Source organism: Chenopodium quinoa, unplaced genomic scaffold (genome assembly GCF_001683475.1).
Source record: "Chenopodium quinoa cultivar QQ74 unplaced genomic scaffold, ASM168347v1, whole genome shotgun sequence".
Lineage (NCBI taxonomy): Eukaryota > Viridiplantae > Streptophyta > Magnoliopsida > Caryophyllales > Amaranthaceae > Chenopodium > Chenopodium quinoa.
Window position 1 is genome coordinate 1,073,442 of NW_018742334.1, and position 27,767 is coordinate 1,101,208.

Consider the following 27,767-nt stretch of genomic DNA (forward strand, 5'->3'; position numbering starts at 1 on the left):
TTTGTAAATTGATTGACCTCTGAATCAGCTGCCACTAATTCACTCTTCCTGTAAAACGCTGCAACTCGTCTTCTCCAAATACCTCGAAAATGGCGGCACTAATCATCTCCTACTCCAGAAAATTCTTCCGACCGAAGCCATTTTTACACGGCATTCAAGCTTTCCGAACATCTGCTGCTACTGCTGATGCTAAACAAACTGGTCTTTACGGTTTCTCTCATTTGAAAACTCCCAAAGGTTTCCAGCGTTTCGTCGACGATGCTATCGAACGGTTTGTAATTCTTTTGCCCTAATTTTGATTTTGAAATTGAATTTTGATTTCAATTTATTGTATCTAATTTAGGTCTGGAGAGCTCATCAATTACATTTCTACTATGCCTTCATCTGCTGAAATCATTCGCGCTATGGATGAGATTTCCGACACTGTAAGTTTAATTTTCTTGTAATTTAGGGTTTTTTCTTGGATTTCTTTTTTTTTTTTTAATTTTCTTTTCTCGGATTTGTTAGGTTTGTTCAGTGGTGGATTCAGCTGAGTTATGTAGACATACTCACCCTGACAGGTGATTTTTGAAATTTGTTATTATTCTTGGAATCTTGGTATATTTGAAGTTAATTTTATTAAAATTGGAGTGACTTTTTAGGGAATTTGTGGAGCAAGCTAATGTTGCATCCATGAGAATGGATGAATATCTACATGTGAGGTGACTTCTAATCTATTCATTATTGTGGTTTATTATTTTAATCCTATGTTATCTGGTTAATGTATGGATGTTTGTTGAATTATATGGATCACGGAAACTTATATGTTTTGCCTACCCATTGAAGAAAGTTTTCAATTATTTCGGCTATCTTGACCCTTGTGATTCAAAACTTAGAAAGACGTAAATGAATGAATGTATGGTTTATGTGGAGTTTGATTTTTCTAAGTGAAATTGCCATTTGTGTGCTCCAAGCCTCCAATATTGCATGATGAATAGTTGGCCTTTCTAATGCTAATGCTTGCACATACATCGCTTAACAGTTGACAATCCTGACATACAATGAGGAAGTTCAAATTATTTATAGCAAAAAGTTGTGTAGAGTACTAATTATGAATTCTATATGTTGTTTAAAAAAAAAAAAGTTTACCATGTTTGCTAAATGAAAAGTTTCAGAATAATAGGTAAATAACTACTATTACATGGTCAATTATGTTTTTGTAAAATTGAAATCGCAGAAAAAGGGTGACAAGCTGTGAAAATCTAAAATAGGAAACAATTTTACCACATGTTGCTGACATTTTCTCTCTAAATCTGTGTAAGGCTGCTTATTATTCAATAATATCTGTATTCCACACTAAGCCATAAACCAGTGCAGTGAGTAATTTTGACGGTCCTAATTAACTATAATATTCCCTGGTTGGGCTTTTCGATTAATTTTCATTTAGGGAGCGATTGGTTTGATGTAAAATATTTTCATGGAAAGTGATTTTCCTATCTTCCCTCATTTTCTTGTGTGGTTTGTGAAGGGTGAAAAACAATTTTCCCTCAATGGAAAACAGTTTCCTCTACAAAAGAATGGAAGCCACATCTTCCTCTCTTCTCCTTACCTTTTTTTTTCTTTACTCATCTATCTTAACCTATTCATCCCCAATTTCAATTTCTTTTTTACTTTTCTTGTAAGGAACAAACCAAGAAAAACTAATTTGCAATCATGGTTTTCCTTGAAAATATGTGTTCCATCGAAAATGTATTTTGTCATACCAAACGGAGCCTTAGATTTCCTTGAAAGTAAGTGGAGAAATTTATAAGCTAGAACAGGAATGCTTGTTAGTTTGCTAACAAAGTGGGAAGAAGGTTTACGAGGAGAGGAAAGAAGACTTGCAAAGTGATAGATATTGTGCCATTCAACAATATCTGCTAGCATGTCCTGTGTAACTGGAAAGATACTTCATGCAACCCTTTTAAAACTTTTGCTTATTTGTTTCATTACTCTAATTAATGGGTAATGCTTCAGAGAATTCAGGCTGTAGATTAGCTCATTACTGTTTAGCCCTTCACTTGTTTTTCAAATTATTTCAATTGATAACCAGAGCAAAAAGAGAGGAGCAAATTGTTTTCTTTGTGGTGTGCATGTGAAATGCAGTAATATATGTTGTACAAGATTCTGTAGAACGTTTTGGTTGGTTACTGATAGGTTTGTGTCATGTCCTGTTATAGGAGACTATTTTAAGAATTGTCTATTAATTTGTCTGCTACTTCATGCCAATTCTTGTTTGAACTGTTAATTGGTTCCGTCATTTGCTTTATTCATATCCTTTTACTATTGTTTTTTTTTTTTTAAATACCTGTATGTCTCGTTATATAATAACATCTGCACCGTTTTTCTATGCTGATTCCACCTCTTCCTATCAAATTGATTCTTCTCTTATCCCCCTTCCAATGGAAAACATGTGAAAAGACTCAGTCTGAAAAAGTTTTCCTAGCATTTATTCTTGCTACATAGTCTGTTTATTTTTAGTTCTTAGGCAAATCGTGATACTACCAGTCCAAATTATTCTTTAGGTGCCTGATCTTTTATAAATTTGCTGATTTGCTATTATTCTGTCTCCAATGGAAAACAGTATTTGAATACAAATCACTGTCTGTATAATGCTGTGACAAAAGCTGAGCTAGAAGGCAACATCCCCAACTCAGAAACCCAAAGGGCAGCCCATTATTTACGTGTTGATTTTGAGAAGGGAGGCATCCATCTCTGTAGTGGTACTTCACCTGTGTAATGCTGATTCCACTATATTATTTGTGTGGGCATATCTATTGACTTAAGGAACTGCTTATGTGTTTACATCTGCAGAAAAATTAGAACGAGTTAATCAGCTCAATGTGGATATTGCGCAACTGTGCCGCAAGTAAGTCATTCTATTAGTTAAACTCCTTTGCATTTAGTCTCTTATGTTTGTTAACTTAGCAGCAAAACAACCCAAAAGTACTTTGCCTCGTACACAAATCTTTAAGAGTTGTTTAGTATGGAAGCACTTATATCCATTATATGGGATTTGTGGGTGGAATAGTCAGCATTTCAGCAACTGTTTTGTCCAGTTGAAATGGCTAGTGGTAAAGTAGTAATATGATGTCAATGGCTGCTAGTTCTATTATAGTTTTGATTATTTAAAGGTTCGGTTTTTTCTTTCTTGGGGTTGGAATCACTTGTTAAAGATGGGAAAATTGACTGTACTCTACAGTCTACACCAGATGGTTGCAATTAGCACACATGCAAAATATTATACAGTCAAGGCGTTAACCTCTAATCCCTATACAAGGTTGAAGCTGAATCATTTGACACGTTTTTGTCTGTAAGGTTGGTGCATGGCATACTCAGTACTAGTTTGTGAGTTGATTAGACGAAAATAAGTGATGAGGATAACTTTTAACCCCACCCCCTCTCTAATGCAAAGAAGACAAAGAAAGACCTATCTAATAATTGTCCTTCTATAATGGAGTAAAATATTTTATCCTTAATTTTATGGAATAGTAAAAGAAGAGTTTAATGTGGATTGCAATTGATGGTCTAAGAATTTTGGAGAAACTCATTTATGTCCTGCTTATAACTGGGATTTGTTGGAAAGAGGGTGATATCACAGAATTTAAGCATGCCGCTTGTGAACCACTCAATTGATCTTCCTTGTATAGCTGTTAAAAAGTCAAAACCCTTGAAATAATGAGGTATAAATGTATAATAAGATGTCATCATGTAAAGATTTGATGCATCAATACTCATAGCATGAAAAGGTACAAATCAAATGTGACAAGAACTTTAGTGCCATGGCTAGATAAATTTGAAATTATAATTGTTATACCTTTATTACATATACTTAGGGTCACATGCTAGATGATTTGAAATAATCATTATACCTTTTATTATTATTATTATTATTATTATTATTATTATTATTATTATTATTATTATTATTATTTTTATTTAACATATACTTATAAATATAGGGCATATCTAATGATTATCTAAGGGAGGGAGTCTAATATAGGGATGTATTCTTCATTCTTTTATGTATGTAGATAATTCAAGAATATATTGAAGAAGGTGAGTTGTTTCAAAAAAAAAAAAAGAAGAAGGTGAGTGGGTGTAACATAAATTGGGATAAATGTAAGAGAGAGAATGTAACAAGGTGAGTGAGTATAAGAACAAGGTGAATAAAGTCATAGAGAATTTGTGAAAAAGAATAATTGTTGTGGAATTAAAGGGTTAAGATGGTAAAGACGGTAGTCCAAAAATAGAATAAAACAAAGTAAGTATTACTCCGTACAAAAAAAAAAGGGTTAAAATAAAAAGTGACAAAAATAGAAAATAATGGTTGGAGTACTTGCTTAGGGAATCAGATTGTAATTGTCAGTTGTAGGAGGCATACCTCTGATCTAATCAAAGTTGAAACACATTAGAGCAGTCATATAAAAACCCAACTTCAAGAAGCTGACTCTATCTTAGTACTTGTTCTTTTGCCTAGTTTAGTTAACGGCCCCTTGTTTTGGCAGAGCTAGAGCTTTAACTGTTTTCCCACTCATAGGCATAGCTTATATAGTCATATATGTCCTCCAATTCTGGCCAAGCTTTCACGCACAAGTTCATATCTGCCTGTTTTGTGTTTATGCATGTATTTCATTGTATATGAGTCCTGTGACACTGTTGCTCTTTAAAATTATTGTGCATGTTTCCATTATTTTTTACTAAGTTGCTGTTTAAAAGAATTTTACTTTTGACTTGTTCATGAGCTCAAAATGTTCATCAGGTTCAATGCAAATATTGTGGATGATCCTGGTTATGTAGACATATATCCTGCTAGCCATATTCCAAAGCGTATGCACCATCTTGGTACACCAATATATTCTCCAGCTGGATTATCAATAAAGGGTTTGGACGTCAAAGAAAAGGGATATCGAATTCCAACAGATCCCGTATCACTAACTTCTATTCTACAGTGGGTGCCAAATGAAGAGGTCTGGTTTTCTCTATCTGTGGCTACAATTGATGTTGTTTGTGGAATTTAATTTCAATAAAATTTATCTTGATAACACAAAACATAAATTCCTCTTGTTTCTTTTAATTTGTCTCTTAATTTTCTCTTTGTATTCTTAAACGGTGTTGGATTCCTGCCATTAGGTTTTTTGATAGGCAAAGGTGCAGTTCATGGTGACATGACTTATAATGAACAATGTAAAGAAAATTGCGAATTCATGATATATTATACTATATGATTATGATCGAGAGGACAACATAACCTCCTTGACAAAGTGAAGAATCAGAAAGCTAATTGGGCATGTTGAACATCCAAAAGTAAAAATGGAATCATCCATTTAAAAACACACAATCCCAGAACACCTCTACCCTACTAGGCTTATGAGGGAAAATATAGTCATTAATCTCTAGCAAAGGCAGCTCAATGATCCCAAATTTCTGACTTGCATCTTTTTGAAGCACTCCATCTCACTCATCACGAGGAGTCCAGATCCTCCATGATGATCCAATTCTTCTTTGCATTTGTGCTTAATATAGATCTGCACAGTATCTACTAAAACTTTTACCACTGACCAGTAGGACCAAAAGATGAAAAATAGAAGTATATGGGTTTGGTCCTTATGAGGAACTGTATATTGAAGGCTAAGTTTCTCGTCACATAGTGTTGCCAAATCTTAAGGAATATATTCAGTTATCTTATTTTTAACCATGTACAGGGTTTAATCCTGGAGATTGGACCCCCTATAGTGCTCATCTCAGAGACTATTTTGTTTTTAAACTTTATCTTAATCAATTTGTCTTCCTCTTGATATGTTCAATATTGAAACTCAAATCTGGTAAAGCTATTGAGATTTAACAATGTTACTTTGTATTTTAGGCATTAACCAGAAGAAAATTTTCTTTGTGCAATTTCACTTTGGTCATATAAAGCTGGATATTAAAGGTCTCGGAAAAGGTTGAGCTTGAGGCTAAACTGTGAATTTGTTGGAAAAGCTATAACTCCAAGATCATATGTAGATTCAGTGATGTAACGGGTGCATTTTCACAATCCATGTGTATTGTTGTGCTTAAAGAGTTTTGGGAGGGGAAATTTTGAGGTGGTGAGAGAGCTTCTACTGTAGTTTTTCTGTTATCATGGATGTTTAGTGGTATGCTTCTATCCTATTTCATGCAGTGACTTTGGCAGATTTAGAAGAAGTAAAGGGAGGAAGGCTTTTTGGGGATCCATATTCTTGGTTATCTTTTGGGTGTTGAGGGCCTTATGGCTACAGAAAACAAACATGGTTGTCAATCATTAATGTTCTCTAGAGGAACTGTTTTCTTGTGTTGTTATGGGCTTTGAAAGAATCTCTAGAAATATACTGCTGCTGGAAGATAAGGAGCCAAGGACCAAGGTAAAGATGTGCTTGTAGTTTCAATGGCATTGTAACAGTGAATCGTTTTGACAAATTTTGTTCCATTGAAGATTGGTACCCCTTGAGGCTATTAGTTTTTACCAGTCATTAATTAGGGCATCTCCAGTGATTTGGCTGGACTACTTGCAGCTTAACTTGCCATAACCAAAAATTATGGATATACCATTTTCTAGCTATAATCTTCTTAAATGGTAATCAACAGCACAAGTTCGATTACTCCAGATGTAAATCAATGCTCTCATTTTTTTTAAAATTGCTTTCCTTAAATCCGATTCAAGCAAGGTTGTTTGGTTTGGCTAGATAGTTTATTACAGCTACGCACTTCAATGGTCAAGCAAGTTCATCCGTTGGAGAATTTCAAGCAACAAAAGGTTACCATTGGATTTCGCAGTTCCAGTTTCAAGTTTAAATATGGTGTGCTCATAGCTGGAAGGAAAATGAGGATTTGATGGATGAGTGTAAGGGATCATGATGGTGCTAGAGAGGATAGTTCTTAAAGCACAATTTGGTGCCTGCTAATGGGCTTTTAGATTATGTGCTTAGATTTAATACCTTGAATTAAGCTGTAATATTTTTGCTAATAGTAGTTCCTGAAAAATGCTATATTATCCTTTAAATCTTAAGGGAAGTATCTTCAATGTACATATTTTTCCTGGTGGATCCATTTGTATCTATAATGAAGCATTTGCTTAAAGTAGCAGTCAAAGAGAGTAACAAAATTCCATTTTTTTTTTTTTTTTTTTTTTTTTTTTTTTTTTTTTTTTGCCGTGGCATTTCTGTATAATGTCTTGAAAAAGGTTATGAACAAAATCTTACTCTGTTTGCTATTAGGTGCGAAAACTTGCATATATTCAAGGAAACTCTGCACCTCATGCAAATCTCAATGTACTTGACAAGCTAATAGCTGCTCGTCATGAACTGGCACAGGTACTTCGCTTATAATTGTAGTCTTGCTGTTTTCCCTTTTAATATCTGGTTTAATTTTCCTTCCACAGTAGTGTTCAATTTGGTGAAGTCGTTTACATAAATTTGAGCATGTCTGTAGCTGGTAGACCTAGTCCATGTGCATTTAGCTGCTAGGGAAAGGAAGAGTCATGGAGCTTATATTCTCATTTATGTATTTTTATTACTCCTTAACACATTGGTGTCAGTGAAATAGCTGGAATCTAGAAATTTCTGCAGCTTGCAATTCGAATAACCCATTGCAAAGGACAATTGGAGAAGAAGTGAGAAGGGGGTGTGTGTTGGGCAGGGGGGGGGGTGGCGTTGTAAATACTTCTAATACCATATTGGCTCATGGATGCAGATAATGGGCTACAAGTCTTATGCTGAATTTGCAGCACGCCCAAACATGGCTTCATCAGCAGATGTTGTAATGTCCTTTCTGCTTGAGTTGAGTAGCATGGTCAAGCCCAAAGCTGATGAGGTATGAAGATTTCTAATTTGTGATTTGTTTTGGTGATTTTTTGGTTAATCTTGCACCTTATTGTACATTTTTATTAATTGGTGGCTGTCACTTTAGTTAGTATATATGCTGGAAGGGTGTTTTTTATAGCTTAAGGTAGCTCTTAAATGGAATAACAAAAGAAAGTTAGAAGTCTACATCAGTTTCAAACTTTCAAATTATGTCAGATTCAGACGGTGTGTTTGGTGGTTGATGCTTCTTTGGAAAACCCAATTCTTTCAATCTAGCATCAAATCATCTCCAGCACCATTACTTCCCACATTCTCCTACCCCCTTTATTTTATCACTGATGGCAAATAAGGTAATCATCACTAGCCACTCAAGACTTGGCAACTGTGTTTCGATACAGGCCCAATTTGCCCTTTTGTTTTGTCTCTTTATATTTTTCACGATGAGCAATTGGAAACAGGGTACTACATATTTATACATATTATATGAGGCTACGACTTTCTGTTGAGATTTATTGTTTGGTCTTGTATGACTCAATGGACTTCTATAACAAAAAGACTCACTGTCTATCATAGGAATTTAGAAAACTCAGATATTACAAGCAACAAAGGACTGGACAAATGCTTGAGGACCTGGAGCCGTGGGATGAGACGTACTACTCAGCAATGATAAAGGCGTCTACCTGTGACTTGGATTCTTCAGTAAGCTATCCCCGCCTGAAAATCTGAATTTTTTTGAACTACTCCCTTTGATTTCTACCCTGTTTACATTTCTCATTTTGAGCATGATTTTGTACGAATATATTGAAACAAATGTCAGTATACAAGATGTTTTTGATTTACATTAGTAATAATTTTTACTTGTAGATAGATATTTAATGGTTAAAATTCTGCATTGGCAATTGTGCTAGCCAATTGTTTTAATTGACGGGAAACGGAGGGAGTACAAATTTTGATTGGATCTCCTCCTGTTATATACTTCATTACATTATTTTTTTTATTTTTTTAGGGGGAAAGGGGTGGTTGGGGGGGGGGGGGTTTGCTTGGTTGGAAATACCAATATTTGGATCACTTTTTTGGATAATTATTTTTTTCTTTAAATTGCAACTTGGCATTAAAGTTGACCTGCCTGTTCTATCTACAGGTAATTGCTTCCTACTTTCCTCTGCTACAATGTATTGAGGGTTTGAAATTGCTGGTGGAGTCATTGTTTGGTGCATCATTTCATAATATCCCTCTTGCTCCAGGTGAATCATGGCATCCAGATGTTCTTAAAATGTCACTTCATCATCCTGAAGAGGTACAGTTTATAGAGGTCCATTGAGTCCCTCTGCAATTTATTTCTATGAATTCTGAAATTGAGATTTTTAAGGCCTCAAAGAAATTGGGTAGTTTAAATCAGTTGATAGTATCTACGAGCATGTCTTGCTTAGATTCTTTGACCTCTTATACTAGTAAGTTAAGATCATTTGAAAAGAGATTTAGGGTATCATATGGATGGGTAGTGGGTTGAGTAATTTAAAGCCAAAATTGATTCCAATGGTAGATTTTTGGAGACTGGATGGTTTTCATGAGAAAGGAAAGCCTTGATAGGCTGCTATTTGACTCATGGGCAGAGTTTAGAGTGCTGAGGAAGGTTGTTGGTGAGAAGGTAGGTGGTAATTATGTAGGGATGAGGCCTTGAAGGATCTTGGCCATGAGATTGTTGTCGCCACTGCTATGCCTGCCAGGCTAGTGGGCAATTAGGAGGTGACAGTTAGAGAGGTAGCCAGCAGTGTTGGGTACATTGTGGCTGGTAGCGAACTAGCGATTTTTGTAGGTCATTGGTCACTCATGCAGTTGATTAGGGTTTGGAGTCTTGCAAATCTTTGAGGCCGCATGAGTTGGTCAGGCGGTGTGTGCATGATGACTTGTGTCAGGTGGCACACGAAGTTGGCGACAAATCAGCCTTTGCGTGGTTTGATTTTGCACTTAACATGGAAAGGTATATCCATGTATCTGAAAAGTATATTTTTTTTTTCCTTTTCCGTGTGTGTGTGTGTGTGTGTGTGTGTTGGGTGAGGGGGGGGGGGCAACAGTTTGGGGTATGATGTTTCAAAGCATTCTGATTGTAGGCTTCTGTAGGGGTACTGATGGTGAGATCGATGTCATCAAGCTGGTAGGGGTTGAATTCCAGCGATGAATTTAAGGAACATTAGTCTGTGAGAATTTGATGTGGATGGATACTTATTGAAGAAACTTAAGAGTATTATTAGTTTCAGGTAAGTAGTGGATTTTCAAGATGACTTAGTTCCTATTCAGAATTTGGATCACTGGGCCTTGATTCTGATCGAAATCTCGGGAGAGTGGGGTGGTGGATGTTGGATATCACTGTTAGTATGGCGTACAACACTGCCTCAATGAAGGTAGTGGTTAAACTCCACCAGTAGATCAGTGTAAATCTTGGCTGAAGAAGGCACCATGCATCTGTCCTGCTTGGGAAACGAAGTCTAAGCCTTATCTATCTTATGAGTACTGATTTTAACCTACGTCACATTTTCCCCTAGGATTACAAATTGATATAGGATTGAAAAACTTTGAGTCTTCTGTCGTCTGTTAATTCTGAAGAGGTTGGTTTGTGGAAAGGTTTGCTTTTGGTTTGTCTAGACAACAGAGGACTTCTTGTTCTCTGGCTGCATTTTTCTAAATCCAGTCTTGTCATTGTATTGGCTTGTAAGGGATTTTTGACATCAGCTTTAGCTGGCCTAATCAAAGAAGGCTGGAATCTATCATCAATCAGCGCTGTGACTTTATGAGCTCTAACTCTTCTTTACTCATTATCCTGCATGGATTCTTGAGTATTTACTGTTCCCTTTTCCCTTGGGATTAGAAAAATGGATCTTGCAAGTGTAGCTCATACAGATTCTCATAATGCCCCCCCTCTTCTGTCTTTCCTGTTAATCAGAATCATGTAGAGTGTCCCCACTAAGATTATAATTTATTTCTTTATTTCTCTCTGCACCTAGAAATATGAATTTACGTTTCTTCTAACTCTTCTTTATTCTTGTTTGCTAGCACAGTAGCCATATATGAATCTTATATCCTGTCCTTTTTTAAAAAAAGTAAAAAATAAATCAGTTCTTTGAAGTCAAAAACAAGAAAACCTAGAGCAATGATTATGATGTTTTGGCCTAAGAATTCCATACTGTTTAAAAGTAACATGTTTTTTGCTGGTATAAGACATTTTCCCCCCCTTTCCAGATTACGTACTATGTGTTGTTGGTAAATGAGTTGATCTACATATTTCCTTTAAAAATACATTTTGTTTTAGGGTGATTTGGGATACTTGTACCTCGACTTGTATTCAAGGAAGGACAAATATCCTGGTTGTGCTCACTTTGCAATTAAAGGAGGTCGACGCATTTCAGAAGCAGAATACCAACTTCCTGTATGTTTTCATAGATTTGTCTGATTCATGTTCTCTTGTTCATTGTTATTCTATTGCCCTTTACCTTTTATTTGGCCTGTTTGTGTTACTTCTTTGCTGTTAAATGCATTTCTGAATTTGTTGTTTTAAATGCTTGGTCTGCATTGTGGGTTAAATTAGAAATTGAGTTCCTGTTCTTAAGATCTTATTCCTGCAGGATTAAAGGGAAAAAAAACTTTTTATTTTTTCTGTTCATGGTGCAAAGAGTTATGAATTGCAACTTAGCATTCATGCCTAGGTTTGTCATGAGTTTAGTTAAAGTCTTTGAACTAGATTACACGTCACTATTTATCCATATTTTGATATATGTTGTGCAAAGCAGTTGCAACGGACTCGCGTGGTCAACACAAATATAAGATCGAAGGTTGGAAATTAGATTAAAGCTTCAAGCTTGCAAAAGGGGTAAATATGGCTTTAGGCCATAACTCTCCATAAGTTCTTTACAATTTTCCTGGATACCCTTCTACTTCCTAGGCTGCACTTGTTATACTACTACTACTAGCATATAATTGGCAATACAAGCCTTAATTACTACATGTACTATATTTGGCATTTTACTACTTTAATCTATTACAAACAAATAGCTAAAGTAACTTGTCCCCTGCTGCTCCCCTGCTCTCTAACGGTTTGATGTTGTTGTTGGTGCGCTGCTTCTGTTTCTGCCTCCTGCTGTAGACCAAGGTCACGGGTTGAGGGGGAGGGTGTATTGCAATACCGCCCCCAAAAGACCCACCTTGTCCTCAAGGTGGAAGCTCGGAAAACGCTCATTGATAGTGTCAGCTTCTTCCCAAGTGGACTCAAAACTAGGAACTCCTGCTCATTTGATCAACACCTCCAATTTTCCATTAGGTCCTTCCCCTCGTCGCAACTCTAGCACCGCTTCCGGCTCCACCACTAACTCTAGCTCCGGTGTGAGTTGGTCGGGTATAGTGGGTGAACTTGGGACATCTCCAATAGCACGCTTTAATTGTGAAACATGGAAAACGGGATGGATACGGCAGTGATCAGGCAATTGAAGTTTGTATGCCACCTTCCCAACTCGTTGCACCACCTCAAAGGGTCCATAGAATCGAGCCGCCAACTTTTCAAATGGACGCTTTGCTAACGACCTCTGGCGATAGGGCTGTAGTTTGAGGAACACGAAGTCCCCCACCTGAAACTCTTCGTCCCTCCTCTTAAGATCTGCGTTCTTCTTCATTATGTGCTGTGCGCGAACCAAATTCCCCTTCAATTCATCAAGCATCATATCCCTTTCCCTCAATATCTCTTCCACGGTGCCAACGACCGTTTGCCCGGTGTCTCCTTTAATCAGTTTTGGGGGAGGTCTGCCATAGACTGCCATAAAGGGGGTCATGTGGGTCGAGGATTGGGGAGTCGTGTTGTACGAATACTCGACCCAAGGAAGCCACTTGACCTAAGTTTTTGGCTGCTCACTTGCGAAACAACGAAGGTAGGTTTCTAACCTCTTTTAGACCACCTCGGTTTGGCCATCCGTTTGAGGGTGGTAGGCCATCCGAAACAGTTCACGCCAAAATATACTCAGAAATATTCGGTCCCTATCCGAGACTATACTCGCGGGTATTCCATGTAGCCTCACTATCTCTTTGATGAACACTTCCGCAACTATATAGGCCGAGAATGGGTGTTTAAGCCCGATAAAATGAGCATACTTCGATAAACGGTCCACCACAACTAGGATAGTATCGACCCCCTTCGACCTCAGCAAACCCTCTATAAAATCCATGCTTATATCCTCCCAAATTCTCTCCGGAATCGACAATGGTTGGAGCGACCCCGATGGGGATTGTTGTGACTGTTTGTGTCATTGGCAAGCCAAGCAGCATCGAACATATTCAGCCACCTCACGCCTCATACCTACCAGAACTAATCAGCCCCTAGCTTCAAGTACGTCTTAGTTTCGCCGGTGTGACCACCCTCGGGGGAGTTGTGATAAATCTGGAGTAATGATTTTTTAGACTAGAATCCCGTGGAATTACCACTCTACCTTTGTAAAGTAATCTGTCATTTTCCACAGCATAGCCTCGCATTCCACTCCCACCTTTCACCTCTTTTTTTAATCTTTGAATTTCCTGATCCTTTTCGATTTCCTTCCTCAATAATTCCCAATCCACGCCTTGCGTGGTGAACATTGCCCCACACTCAGTCTCTTCCTCATCACTCCCCCGCCGTGACAGAGCATCGGCCACTCTATTGGCCACCCCGGGCTTGTATTGAAGCTCGAAATCAAACCCGATAAGCTTGCGGACCCACTTTTGATACTCCACTCCAATTTCTCGTTGTTGAGTGATGTATTTAAGGCTTTGTTGGTCACTCCTTATCACGAATCGCCTCCCCAATAAGTAATGCTTCCACTTCTCAACCGCTAGGCAAACGACCATAAGTTCCTTCTCATAAATTGACTTGCTTCGCCCCCGGGGCCCAACACCTTACTAAAGAACGCCACCGGCCTCCCCTCTTGCATCAAAAACGACTCCGAATCCGTACCCCGATGCATCCGACTCGACAATGAACATTTTGGCAAAATTGGGCATAGTGAGGACTGGAGCCGAAACCATGGCCGACTTGGGCGCGCGGAAAGCCTCATCCGCTTCCTCTGACCACCCAAAATTGTCCTTTTTGAGTTGATCGGTGAGAGGTCGTGCAATGTGAGCATATTGGCGAATGAACTTTCGATAATATCCTGTTAATCCAAGAAAGCCCCTTAAATCCCTTAAGGATTTGGGAGTGGGCCACTTGAGCATTGAGCCCACTTTCTCATTATCCACTGCCACACTATCTCTAGAAATGATGTGGCCCAAGTATGCCACTCTTTCTTTGCCAAACTCACATTACTTATAATTAGCAAACAACTCATGCTTTTTAAGAATAGCAAGCACTAATTGAATATGCTCTACATGATCATGCTCACTACCACTATACACTAATATGTCATCAAAAAATACAAGCACGAATTTACGTAAGTAGGGTCGAAATACCTCGTTCATTAACGATTGGAAGGTTGCTGGTGCATTAGTGAGGCCGAAAGGCATAACGAGGAACTCGTAGTGCCCCTCATGAGTTCGGAAGGCGGTTTTATGTGTGTCTTCCGGTCGCACCAAAATTTGATGATATCCGGCTTTGAGATCCAATTTCGAGAACACTCGGGCCCCATGTAATTCATCAAGTAGCTCGTCGATCACCGGTATCGGATATTTATCCGGCACGGTCTCCTTGTTCAATGCTCGATAGTCCACACAAAACCTCCAAGATCCGTCCTTCTTTATGACCAAAAGAACGGGACTCGAAAACGGGCTAGTTGAGGGTTTAATTATCCCGGCCGCAAGCATCTCTCCGATGAGCTTTTCAATCTCATCTTTTTGAAATTGTGGGTATCGGTATGGCCGAACACTCACGGGATTACTCCCTTCTTTAAGTACGATGGCATGTTCGTGGCCCCTGCTCGGTGGCAGCCCCTTGGGATTCGAAAACACCTCTCTGTGCTCCTCTAACACCCCTCTCAAAAAGTCAGGAACTACTTCATCTTGCTGCCCCTTTGACTCTCCCTCCAGACCGTTCATCTCCACCAATAACCCTCCACTCTCCTTCCTTAAGGTTCTCAACATCGCCTTCAGGGTGATTCCCGTGCGTGCCAAACTCGGATCACCATTAATTGTCACCTTCTCTTCCCCCACGACAAAGCTCATGCTATGCAACTTCCAATTAGTCATGATCTCCCCCAATTTCTTCGCACTCCCAAAATCAAATCTGAGTTTCCCAATTGAAGGGGTAAAAAATCCTCTTCCACATCGAATCCCTCTTTAAATGTCACCCGCACTCCTTGACACACCCCACGGCCTTTGACTGCTGCTCCGTTGCCCAGAGACACCCCAAAAGAAGTCGTTCCGGTGATCGGAATGCCTAATTTCTCGACGGTTCCGAGGGAGATGAAGTTATGTGTAGCTCCGGGGTCAATCATGACGACCACCGGAGTTCCTTTGACTACGCCAGTGAGTTTCATCGTCTTCGGATTGGTCAGCCCGACGATGGAGTTCATCGAGACGGAGGTCGGAACCTCCTCCGCGTCCTCCGGCGCTTCCAGGGCTACTAACTCCCTTGCTTCCTCCGTTTCTTCCTCCTCAACTAATAGCATGCTCAGCCCTTTAGCCGTACAGATATGGGTGGGCTCGGTCCACCGCTCGTCGCACCGGAAACACAATCCCTTTGCTTTCTTCTCGGCGATTTCTCTCTCAGTTAGCCTGCGAACCTCGCCGTTGAATCGGGTGGTGCTCGGGTTTCTGCGGCTAGGATACGGTTGGTTGGATTGCCGGTTGAGGCCACTGAAGATTGGGCTGACGGGGTTGGATTAGGGTTTGGGTAAGCTAGATTCGGGTTATAGGAGGTGGTATTTGGGTAGTAGGAAGTTGCATTTGGGTTAGTGCTGTAGTTGGACGTGTTTGGGCTGGGTGAGGGATTTTGCAAACTCGTGTTTTGGGCTGGCCTTTTGTTAAAGTATGAATAGGGTCCGGGTCGGTTATAAGCTACCCCATTCTTTCTCGGGTTGTTAACCCGATTCCTCTCCTCTACCCGTATGGCTAGGTCCATGGCATCCTCTAGGGTTAACGGGTTGAGCATACGGATCTCCGCCCTTATCTCCTTCTTCAAACCATTAACGAACTGACCTTTCATTAAGCTCTCAGGTATACCCACCAATGGGGATGCCTTCTCAATAAACAACCGCCGGTACTCCACCACCGTGGAGCATGCTCCACCGCCAACCGCTGTTCGTGTAGTGTTCCGGCGTTCACGGGTCGGAATTGGATAACACGCGCCCCTTCAAATCCTCCCAACCTCCCGGAGGTTGACGTCGACTTTCCCACTGATACCAACGTAGAGCATCTCCGTCCATTGCCACCACCGCGGCCTGGAGTTTCTCCACTTCCGTAAGGCGGTAGAACTGAAAGTACTTCTCACTCCGCAGGATCCATCCGTCGGGGTCAGACCCATTAAACACAGGCATGTCGAGCTTCCTAAACTTCCATTTACCTCGGCTCTCTTTATCTCCGTTGTGATAACGGTATTGCCCTCCAACTCCGGGCTCCCACGATCCCAAACGGATTCCGTTGAAACCTCCAGTTCCGATTTGCGGATCATTAAACCCAGTACTCCGGCGCGGTGAGCCACCACCAAGGGGTTGCGGCTGCTCCACCTCTTCGTTCATCGTGTTAGGCTGCTTTCTCAGGGCCTTAATGGCGTTGCGGATCTCTTCCATAACCCTGTCTTGTCGGCCCGTCGTCATGTTGACTTGTTGAACTAGGTCTTGCCGGAATCGATCCATTTTTCCCTCCAACGATTGCCGCACCTTATCCATGGTTTCATCTTGCTTCCTTAACAGGGATTGTTGTAGAGAATTTTCTCCCTCGCCAAGTTTCTCGAAAATTTCTTCCACTCTCTCTTCAAGCGCCGCCACCCTCTCCGGCGTTACGTTCAACGGTGTTGGCGGCATGTTCGCTCTGATACCAATTGCAACGGACTCGCGTGGTCAACACAAATATAAGATCGAAGGTTGGAAATTAGATTAAAGCTTCAAGCTTGCAAAAGGGGTAAATATGGCTTTAGGCCATAACTCTCCATAAGTTCTTTACAATTTTCCTGGATACCCTTCTACTTCCTAGGCTGCACTTGTTATACTACTACTACTAGCATATAATTGGCAATACAAGCCTTAATTACTACATGTACTATATTTGGCATTTTACTACTTTAATCTATTACAAACAAATAGCTAAAGTAACTTGTCCCCTGCTGCTCCCCTGCTCTCTAACGGTTTGATGTTGTTGTTGGTGCGCTGCTTCTGTTTCTGCCTCCTGCTGTAGACCAAGGTCACGGGTGGAGGGTGAGGGTGTATTGCACAGTTGATGTGAGATATGACAGATATGTTGAGATTTGTTTATTTGAACTAGCATAGATTATGTAAATAACCTAGAAACAGTTGTGAGACTGCCCTTGTTGCTAATATGAGCATCAAAACCTGCTCAATGTTTTTCTTGTGCCATATCTGGTCATGTTTGGTTTTATCAATTTTGTTAACTCTATTCTTTTGTTAATCAATAATGTTAGGTAACAAATGCTGTTTCTTAATATCTATCGTATACTTTAATTTTCAGGTTGTGGCCCTTGTCTGCAATTTTTCCAATTCAAATAATCCATCAACGGTGAGGCTTAACCACGGAGAAGTAGAAACACTGTTTCATGAGTTTGGACATGCTCTGCATTCACTTTTGTCAAGGACGGTATGCACTGTAGTTTCTTACTTTTTGCAATTTGAATATATATACGTTGGCCAGTGTGGCTGATTGGCTGTTCAAATGTTACCTTTTTTTCTAGGAATACCAACATTTTTCAGGAACCAGGGTAGCACTGGATTTAGCTGAAACTCCTTCAAATCTATTTGAGTGAGTAGAATGATTCTTGGTTTTGTACTATATATTCAGAGTTATAAAATGCTATGTTATATGGATTTCATCTACCCTAAAGTGCTTCGTTGAAATTGATCCCACATCAAGAGCAAATACCATTGTTATTGCAAGGAGATAGCTTCTGAAATTTAGCATGACTAGTGACACTTAATTTCCTACTAGCTCACAATTTTAGTCTCTTTTATGTTATCCTCATTGCGCTGTCTTCATTTGCTGCATGTCTGAACCTCATATATTTTTTTATGTGCCTTTCACTCTTTCATGCAATTATGGCATACATGCTAAGTTTACCGTATATGAATTACATGTTCTATAATGGAGGCTGGATTGTGCTATTTTACCTGGCAATTGTTTGCTTTACTGAGCTTATAGTGAGTTGGCATCATATCTCTGAAGGAGAATTTTGTGGTGCACAAAGTGGTTTAGCCCTTTAAATATGTAGATTGGTTGCAAGTTCCTTTTGTGGGGATTTATATGGCAGAGGAAAAAAGGTTGTGGACTTGTGGCTATCTTGTGGACAATTTGGCAAGAACGGGATGGTAGAGTATTTAATGGACTAGCTTCTTCCCATGATACTATGATAGTTTATGGGATACAGAAACTTTGTCAGCATTTTGATGGTCTAAGGCAACTGGGAATTTAGACTTTATCCAATTGGAGAGTTGAATTACAATGGTACTTGTCCAAGTTGGTAACTTCTATGCTTATAAATAAAAAGAAAAAGGAAAAATGAGCACATAGATATGTAAGTATTCCGTTCACGCTAATCACGTACATTTACATTTTGTTACGAGGATCTGATTTGTTAGATAGTTTGCAATCTTTGCATTGAAACATAGCTTAGTACTGTTAGAATGGTTGGGTACAGATTTATGACTGATTATTTTTAGGTACTACGCTTGGGATTATCGAGTTTTGAAGACATTTGCTAAACACTATTCAACTGGGGAAATCATACCCAAAAAGTTGGTGGATTCGATGCAAAATGCTAAAATGATGTTTGCTGCAACTGAATTGCAGCGGCAGGTATGCTGGCTGAGGATATGAATGGATTAGTGAGCTGTGCTATAATTGCTTTTCCTCTTCAAAAGTAATCTTGACTTTCTTTATCTTTTGCTTGTTTCTTCTTAGATCTTTTATGCGCTGATTGATCAAAAGCTTTTTGGGGAACAAGATTCTACTCCAAGAGATACTATTTCAATTGTTGCAGATTTGAAAAGGCAATACACAAGTTATAAGCAAGTTGAAGGAACACACTGGCACACCCGGTTTAGTCACTTGCTGAATTATGGTGGAGGTATGTCTTCAGCGAGAATCACTGGAATCTGTCATTTATCAGCATTTATTCTTTTTTTTGGTTATTATGGTAGGATAATAGCTACAATTAGAGCTGTTAAAAGTTGACACGACCCGAATTACCGGCTCAAATCCGATTATTAACCGACCCATCTGAACCCGAAAAATGGTGACCCAAACCCGACCGGACCCGACCTGTAACCAACCCTAGACCCGAGTTGACCCGAGTATGTGAGACCCGAACCCGAACACGACTGACCTGGAGATGACCCGACCCGAATGTAACCCGTAAATTATTGACCTGAACTGAACCCGATTTTAACCGAAATTGACCCAAACTCATTTTAACCAGTCAAAACCCGAATTTAACCCGACTTGTTACTATCCTGACCTGAATTCAACCCGACTTGTTCCTAACTCGACCCAAATTTAACCCAATCTATTACAAACCCGACCCGAAATCAACTCGACTTATTATTGACCTGACCAAAATTAACCCGACTTGTTATTGACTCAACCCGAATTTTACCAAATCTATTACTAACCCGACCCAAAAATTCAACCTGATTTGTTACTAACCCGACTCAAAATCAACACGACTTGTTATTGACCCGACCTTAATTCAACCTAAATTGTTCCTTACCTTAAATGCATTTTAGACCACCTTATTATTGTTGATCAAAGCATTTTTTCTAAGAAGACCAAGTCGGTCCACGCCAGCAAAAGAAAGGAGCATCATCCTCAAATTTAAGAGTTAAATATAGTATATATTTAATGTATGGTCAAAGGAGATAATTATCTTCCTAAATTATAAACTATAGTTTCCTAGTAAATTGCCATATATATTATAATCAAAGGAAATAATTAGCTTGATAAAAATGATAATTATCTATTTATAGTTAGTTGAACCCGAATATAACCTGACTTGGAAATAACCCGATCTGATTGTAACATGCAAAATTATTGACTTGAACATAACCCGACTTGACTCCGATAATGATCCGACTTGGAAATGACCCAACTTGATTATAACCCGCAAACTACTGACTGAACCGAACCCAAATTGAACCCGAGAATGACCCGACTTGAAAATGACTCCACCAGATTAAAATCTTGCAAATTATTGACTTGAACCGAACTGACTCAAACCCGAGAATGATCCGACCTGATTCTAACCCGCAAATTATTGACTTGAGCCGAACGTGACTCGAACCCGAGAAATAACCTAACCTGTTTTAACCCGTGAAAACCCGAATTAAACCCAACCTATTGTTCACCCGACTCAAATGAACCCAACCTAGTATTAACCCGATCAAAACCCGATCTAAATCCGATAAGAAGTATGTCTCGACATGACCCGACTCATGCATAACCCAACCCAAACCCGACCCGCATACGTTATGAAATTAATCCGAATTGACCTGACCTGAGTTGATCCAGACTACTCTTATCGACCTAAACCAGACCCGTTTACCTGAATTAACAGCTCTACCCAACCTCAAAAATTTCTCAAAAAGCGTTCAAATTAGCATTCAATTTTGGAATATTTAAAAAAAAATTTCACCCAAAATATAAAAATTGTCGAAATTTTTACCATAGTCCATAATATTCTCCGGGAGTCCAATTGGCTGGGTGGAACCATCCAATTTGCCTTTCAACGACCAATTTACCAGTTTACAATTTGCATCGATTTCATTAACTCAAGCCTACCATGAACATTTACGACAACATATAATGATCATATATGGTTCCAAATGGCATTATATGACCCCGAGATTTATCCTCTAGAATTTCAAGACTTTTCGACACAGGAAACCTCTAAAATTTCGCAGAATGCGTGGATATTAGACTTCAAATTTGGAATTTTTGACTTTTTTTCGCCCGAAAATAAAAATTGCCGTAATGTTTACGGTGGTCCCTAATAGCCTTTGGGAGTCCGTCTGGCTACGTACAACCATCTAATTTGCCTTTAAACAGTCGAGTTACCGGTTTACAACTTGCACCGATTTCATCAACTCAAGCCTACAACGAACATTTATGACAACAAATAATGATTATATATGGTTCCAAACGACATTATATGACCTTGAAATGTTTTCCCTAAAATTTCTAAACTTTCGACACCGAGCCCGAAACCTTCAAAATTTCTCAAAAAGCGTGGATATAGACTTCAATTTTGGAATTTTTTAACATTTTTTCGCACGGAAATAAAAATTGTCGAAATGTTAACCTTCCCTAATACCATCCGGGAGTCCAATTGGGTGGGTAGGACCATCCAATTTGCCTTTAAACGACCAATTTACCGATTTCATTAACTCAAGCCTACCACGATTATTTATGAAATCATATAATGATCATATATGGTTCCAAACGACATTATATGCCACCAAGATGTATTCTCTAAAATTTCAAGGCTTTTCAACTCGACACCAGTCCCAGTCCTCGAAACCTTCAAAATTTCTGAAACAACGTGGATATAAGCCTTCAATTTTGGAATTTTTTGACTTTTTTTCGTACGGACAAAAAATTGCTGTACCTGGTTCGTAATATCCTTCGGGATTCCAATATTTGGTGGATGGAACCATCCAACTTGCCTTTAAACAACCAATTTAACGGTTTACAATTTGCATTGATTTCATTAACTTTAGCGTACTACAAAAATTTATATAATGATCATATATGGTTCCAAACGGAATTATATGACTATGAGATGTATCCTAAAAAATATAAGGACTTTTTGACACTAGGCTCCGAAAGATCGAAATTTTTTCAAAAAGCGTGGATATTAGCCTTGAATTTTGGAATTTTACGACTTTTTTTGTCCGTAAAAAAAAATAGCTAAAATGTTTACCATGGTCCCTAATAACCTTCGGGAGTCATATTAGGTGGGTGGAATCATCCAATTTGTCTTTAAATGGCCAATTTACCGGTTTACATCTTCTGTCGATTTCATTAACTTAAGCTTACCACGAACATTTATGACAACATGCGATGATCAAATATAGTTCCAAAAGGTATTATGTAACCCTGAGATTTATCCCCTAATATCCCAAGCCTTTTCAACCCCGGGCCTCGAAACCTCCAAAATTTCACAAAAAACGTGGATATTAGCCTTCAATTTTGGAATTTTACGACTTTTTTTTGTCCGTAAAAAAAAAAATAGCTAAAATGTTTACCATGGTCCCTAATAACCTTCGGGAGTCATATTAGGTGGGTGGAATCATCCAATTTGTCTTTAAATGACCAATTTACAGGTTTACATCTTCTGTCGATTTCATTAACTTAAGCTTACCACGAACATTTATGACAACATATGATGATCAAATATAGTTCAAAAAGGTATTATGTAACCCTGAGATTTATCCCCTAATATCTCAAGCCTTTTCAACCCCGGGCCTCGAAACCTCCAAAATTTCACAAAAAGCGTGGATATTAGGCTTCAATTTTGGAATTTTTTTTTACTTTTTCCGCCCGTAAATAAAATTGCCAAAATGTTTAGCATGGTCTCTTGTACCCTCCGATAGCTCAATTGGGTGGGTAGAACCGTCCAATTTGCCTTTAAACGACCAATTTACCGGTTTACAACTTGCAGCGATTTCATTAACACAAGCCTACTACGAATATTTATGACAACATATAATGATCATATATGGTTCCAAATGACATTACATGACCCCGAGATGTATTCCCTAAAATTTCAAAGATTTTCGACACCAGGCCTCGAAACCTCTAAAATTTCTTAAAAAGCATGGATATTAGCCTTAAATTTTTGTATTTTTTGACTTTTTTCGCTTGTAAATAAAATTTTTTCCGAAATGTTTACCATGATCCCTAATACCCTCCGGCCTCCGGGAGTCTAATTAGGTGGGTGGAACCATCCAATTTGTCTTTAAATAGCGAATTTATTGGTTTACAAGTTGCACCTATTTCATGAACTGAAGCCTTCGACGAACATTTATGGCAACATATAATGATCATTTATGGTTTAAAATAGTATTATATGACCCGAGATGTATTTCCTAAAATATCAAAACTTTTCGACATCGGGCACTGAAACCTTAAAATTTTCTCAAAAAACGTGGATATTAGCCTTTAATTTTGTAATTTTTTTCCTCAAAAAAAATTTCTTAAAAAACGTGGACACGCCTTTAATTTTTGAATTTTGCGACTTTTTTTTCGCCCAGAAATAAAAATTGTCGAAATGTTTACCTTGGTCCTTAATACCCTTCTGGAGTAATTAAACCATCCAATTTGCCTTTAAACGACCAATTTACCGGTTTACAACTTGCACCTATTTCATTAACACAAGCCTACCACGAACATTTATGATAACATATAAAGGTCATTTATGGTTTCAAACAACATTTTCTGACCCCGAGAGGTATCCCCTAAAATCTCATTTGTTTTTGACACCGAGCCTCGAAACTTTCGAAATTTCTCAGAAAGCGAGAATATTAGCCTTCAATTTTGGAATTTTTTTATTTTTTTCGCTTGGAGATAAAAATTCCTGAAATGTTTACCATTGTCCTAATATCCTCCGGGAGTCCAATTGGGTGGGTGGAACCATCTAATTTGCCTTTAAACGTCCAATTTACCGGTTTATAACTTGCACATATTTCATTAATTCAAGCTTACCACGAACATTTATGACAAAATAATGATTACATATGGTTCCAAACGACATTATATAACCTTGAGATGTATTCTCTAGAATTTGGAGACTTTTAGACACCGGATCTTCTCTAAAATTTCTCAAAAAGGTGGATATTAGCGTTCTATTTTTTAATTTTTAAACTTTTTTTTGCCCGGAAATACAAATTGGCCAAATGTTTATCATGGTCTTTAATAACCTCCGAGAGTCCAATTGAGTGGGTGGAGCCATCCAATTTGCCTTTAAAAAGCCAATTTACCGGTTTACAACTTGCACCTATTTCATTAACTCAAGCTTACCGCGAACATTTATAACAACATTTAATAATTATATATGATTCCAAACGGCATTATATGACTTCGTTATGTATCTCTTAAAATCTCAAGGCTTTTCGACACCGGGTTCCGAAACCTTTAAAATTTCGCAAAATGCGTGGATATTATACTTAACTTTAGGAATATTTTGACTTTTTTTCGCCCGAAAGTAAAAATTGCTGAAATATTTTCCATGGTACCTAATACCGTACAGGAGTCAAATTAGGTTGGTGGAACCATCCAATTTGCCATTAAACGGCCAAATTACCGATTTACAACTTACACTAATTTCATTAACTCGAGCCTATCACGAACATTTATAACAACATATAATGATCATATATGGTTCCAAACGGCATAATATGACCCCGAGATTTATCTTCTAAAATTTCAAGTCTTTTCAGGCGGCCCCGAAACCTCAAAAATTTCGCAAAATGCGTGGATATTAGACTTTAGAATTTTTTGACTTTTTTTTTGCCCGGAAATAAAATTGCTGTAATGTTTACAGTGATCCTTAAACCCTCTAAGAGTCCACCTGGCTAGTTGCAACTATCCAATTTGTCTTTAAACGGTCAATTTACCGATTTGCAACTGGCACCGATTTCATTTACTCAAGCCTACCACGAACATTTGTGACAACAAATAATGATTACTTATGGTTCCAAATGACATTATATGACTCCGAGATTTATTCCCTTAAATTTGAAGACTTTCAGACACCGGGTCTCAAAGGCTCCAAAGTTTCTCAAAAAAGGTGGATATTAGCCTTCAATTTTTGAATTTTTTGATTTTTATTTCGCTCGGAAATAAAAATTGCCGAAATGTTTATCATTGTCCCTAATTCCCTCCGGGAGTCCAATTGGGTGGGTGGTATCAATTACTTTGCCTTTAAACAACCTATTTACCGGTTTACAACTTGCACCGATTTACCGGTTTACAACGACCAATTTAATTAACTTGCACCGAACCCGACTTGAACCGAAATTGACCCAAACCTTTTTTAACCCGTTAAAACCCGAATTTAATCCGACTTGTTACTAACCCGACCCGAATTAAACCCGACCTGTTCCTAACTTGCCCCAAATTAACCCAACCTATTACAAACTCGACCCGAAATCAACCAGACTTGTTATTGACCTGACCCAAATTAAACCCGACTTGTTATTGACTCGACCCGATTTTTGCCAGACCTATTACTTACCGTCCCAAAAATTCAATCTGATGTGTTACTAACTCGACTCAAATTAACACTTGTTATTGACCCGACCTAAATTCAACCCAAATAATTTCTGACCCGATTTCAAATCACCTTGAATGCAATTTAGATCACCTTATTATTGTTGATCAAAACATTTTGTCTAGGGAAACCAAGTCGGTCTACGACAGTAAAAGAAAGGTGCATCATCCTCAAGTTTAAGAGTTAAATATAGAATATATTTGTTGTATGGTCAAAGGAGATAATTATCTTCCTAAATTATAGGCTATAGTTACCTAGTATATTGCCATATATATTATAGTCAAAGGAAATAATTATCTTGATAAAAATGATAATTATCTATTTATAGTTAGTTGAACCTGAACATGACCTGACTTGGAAATGACCCGACCAGATTGTAACCTGCAAATTTTTGACTTTAACATAACCCGACTTGAATCCGAGAATGACCCGACTTGGAAATGACCCAACCTGATTATAACCCGCAAATTATTGACTTGAACTGAATCCGACTTGAACCCGAGATTCACCCGACTTGAAAATGACCCGACCTGATTATAACCCGCAAATTATTGACCTGAATCGAGCTCGACTCAAAGCCGAGAATGACCCGACCTGATTCTTACCCGCAAATTATTGACTTGAAGCGAACCCGACTCGAACCCGAGAATTACCCTAACCCGTTTAACCCGAATTAAATCCGACCTATTGTTCACCCGACTCAAATGTAACCCGACTTGTTATTAACCCGACCTAAACTCGACCCAAACCCGATAAGAAGTATGACCCGACGTGACCCGAATCAAGCATGACCCAACCCAAACCCGACCTGCATAGGTTATGGAATTAATTCGAGTTGATCCGACCTGAGTTGACCCAACCCACTCTTATCCAACCCAAACCCGACCCATTTACCCTAATTGACAGCTCTAGCTACAATAAGAAGTTTGGCTCATTTGACGACTTTCTTGTCTTGTTCATTGTTGATATTTCATAGATATGGCCAATTTGGATTTGGAATGTTTTAGTGTATTACTCCTCATATGCTTCAACATATTAGTGAGTAATTATACTTTGTACCAACTGAAAACGAGATAACAGTTTATTAAGACTTCTTGGAGCTACCATGCGTCTATACTTTATATCAACATTACGCCATTTTAAGACCAGTTTTATGTGCAACACTTGCCATAATTCAACTCACATAAATTTGTTCCTGTTTGTATAGTTCCTGAAATTCCTGAATTAAGAGTTGAATTCTTTCATATTTTTTGATTTGTTGTTGTGTCATCTTCTGTTTTTTTCTAGTTAGTTTCCAAATTGAGGTATCATCATCACCATCTTTTATAGTACACCAATGCTTAATGTATCATGATGCTTGAAAAGGGATATATAATTAAAAGCTGCCTTTTCTCATAGTCATATAATTTGCTATGTCTTGCATTTATGTCATGCTTCTGGCTTCTTGCTCAAGGGTGCCACACAGTATATGTTCTGAGAGTATCTTCTACTTGTTTGTAGGATACTACAGCTATTTATATGCCAAGTGTTTTGCTGCAACCATATGGAAAAATACATGTCAAGAGGATCCCCTCTCGCTCGAAACTGGGACTGCCCTTCGAACAAAGTTTTTGCAGCATGGGGGTGCTGTAGAGCCAGTTGACTTGTTGAAAGATTTAGTCGGGGATGGCAGTATAAGATATTCCAATGGGGGTGTGATACCTGACATAAGAGCACTCTCTGAAGAGATGAAGCTTGAATTGAGAGAACCTCCACATGTTTGCTAGACTTGTAGAAATGGCATTAGGAGATAGTGATTATTGGGTAATGGGTACTGGTGTTTGGAGGTGTTTCCTTCCATGAGATCACCAGTTGGTGGTAGATCCACTGTGATCATTCTTTGAGAAGCTGACATTATGATTGTTTTAATCTAGATTTTTAAGAAATCATCAGAGGCTCAGAGCTAAGGCCTCCTGATTAGTAGCAAGGGATAAAAGAGTCCACCTTATCCTGTTCAGGGGGCTAAGGCTTGGGACATTATTCTGGCTACTGCCAATGTACTCTGTAAACCAAATTACTGCCAGTAGGGTGTATTCTGTCAACCAAATTACTGCCAATGTACTCTCGAGAAGAAGTGACATAGTGAATGCCCCACCAGAGCAAGTTGAGTCACCTGCATTGAAGAAATCAGATTTTTCAAGGATCTTCGGATGACTTTGCCAAAGCAAGTATAACCAACTGAATTCAAGCTGCAGTATTCTTTCCACTAATTGTTTACATACAGGGTTAGTGCATGATGTTTAAGAAATACTGTAAGACATAGCTATTTGTAAATCGTTGCTTCTTGTCTCATTCTTGTCTCTCAATGACTATTTTTGCTCTCATTTGCTCATAAGAGCGAATTTTGGAACTTATAAGTTCATCAGATGTCAATTTTGATACTTTATTCTATTTAGATTTCGTTCAATATCGATCTAGTGAATTTTTATTTGATATTACTCCATAGAAGCTAT

The 27,767-nt window shown here is 38.5% G+C and overlaps 1 protein-coding gene across 1 annotated transcript; it reads left to right on the plus strand.

Moving 5' to 3' along the window:
* LOC110692985 (probable mitochondrial intermediate peptidase, mitochondrial) lies at positions 1–27,747 on the plus strand. Its single transcript, XM_021870079.1, has 17 exons — positions 1–271; positions 344–425; positions 508–560; positions 642–696; positions 2,603–2,741; positions 2,833–2,887; positions 4,781–4,988; positions 7,254–7,349; positions 7,729–7,848; positions 8,412–8,537; positions 8,980–9,135; positions 11,146–11,262; positions 17,466–17,591; positions 17,686–17,753; positions 18,668–18,803; positions 18,909–19,074; positions 26,776–27,747. The coding sequence occupies exons 1-17, from the start codon at positions 90–92 to the stop codon at positions 27,039–27,041; spliced, it is 2,151 nt and encodes a 716-aa protein (XP_021725771.1). The 5' UTR covers positions 1–89; the 3' UTR covers positions 27,042–27,747.
* Positions 27,748–27,767: the final 20 nt, after the last annotated feature.

Excerpts from the sequence above, each read along its gene's own strand:
- LOC110692985 (XM_021870079.1), top strand. The coding sequence starts at position 90 with ATGGCGGCACTAATCATCTCCTACTCCAGAAAATTCTTCCGACCGAAG. Across the intron at positions 7,350-7,728 it reads CTCGTCATGAACTGGCACAG|ATAATGGGCTACAAGTCTTA; the intron begins GTACTTCGCTTA and ends TCATGGATGCAG. Across the intron at positions 11,263-17,465 it reads AAGCAGAATACCAACTTCCT|GTTGTGGCCCTTGTCTGCAA; the intron begins GTATGTTTTCAT and ends TTTAATTTTCAG.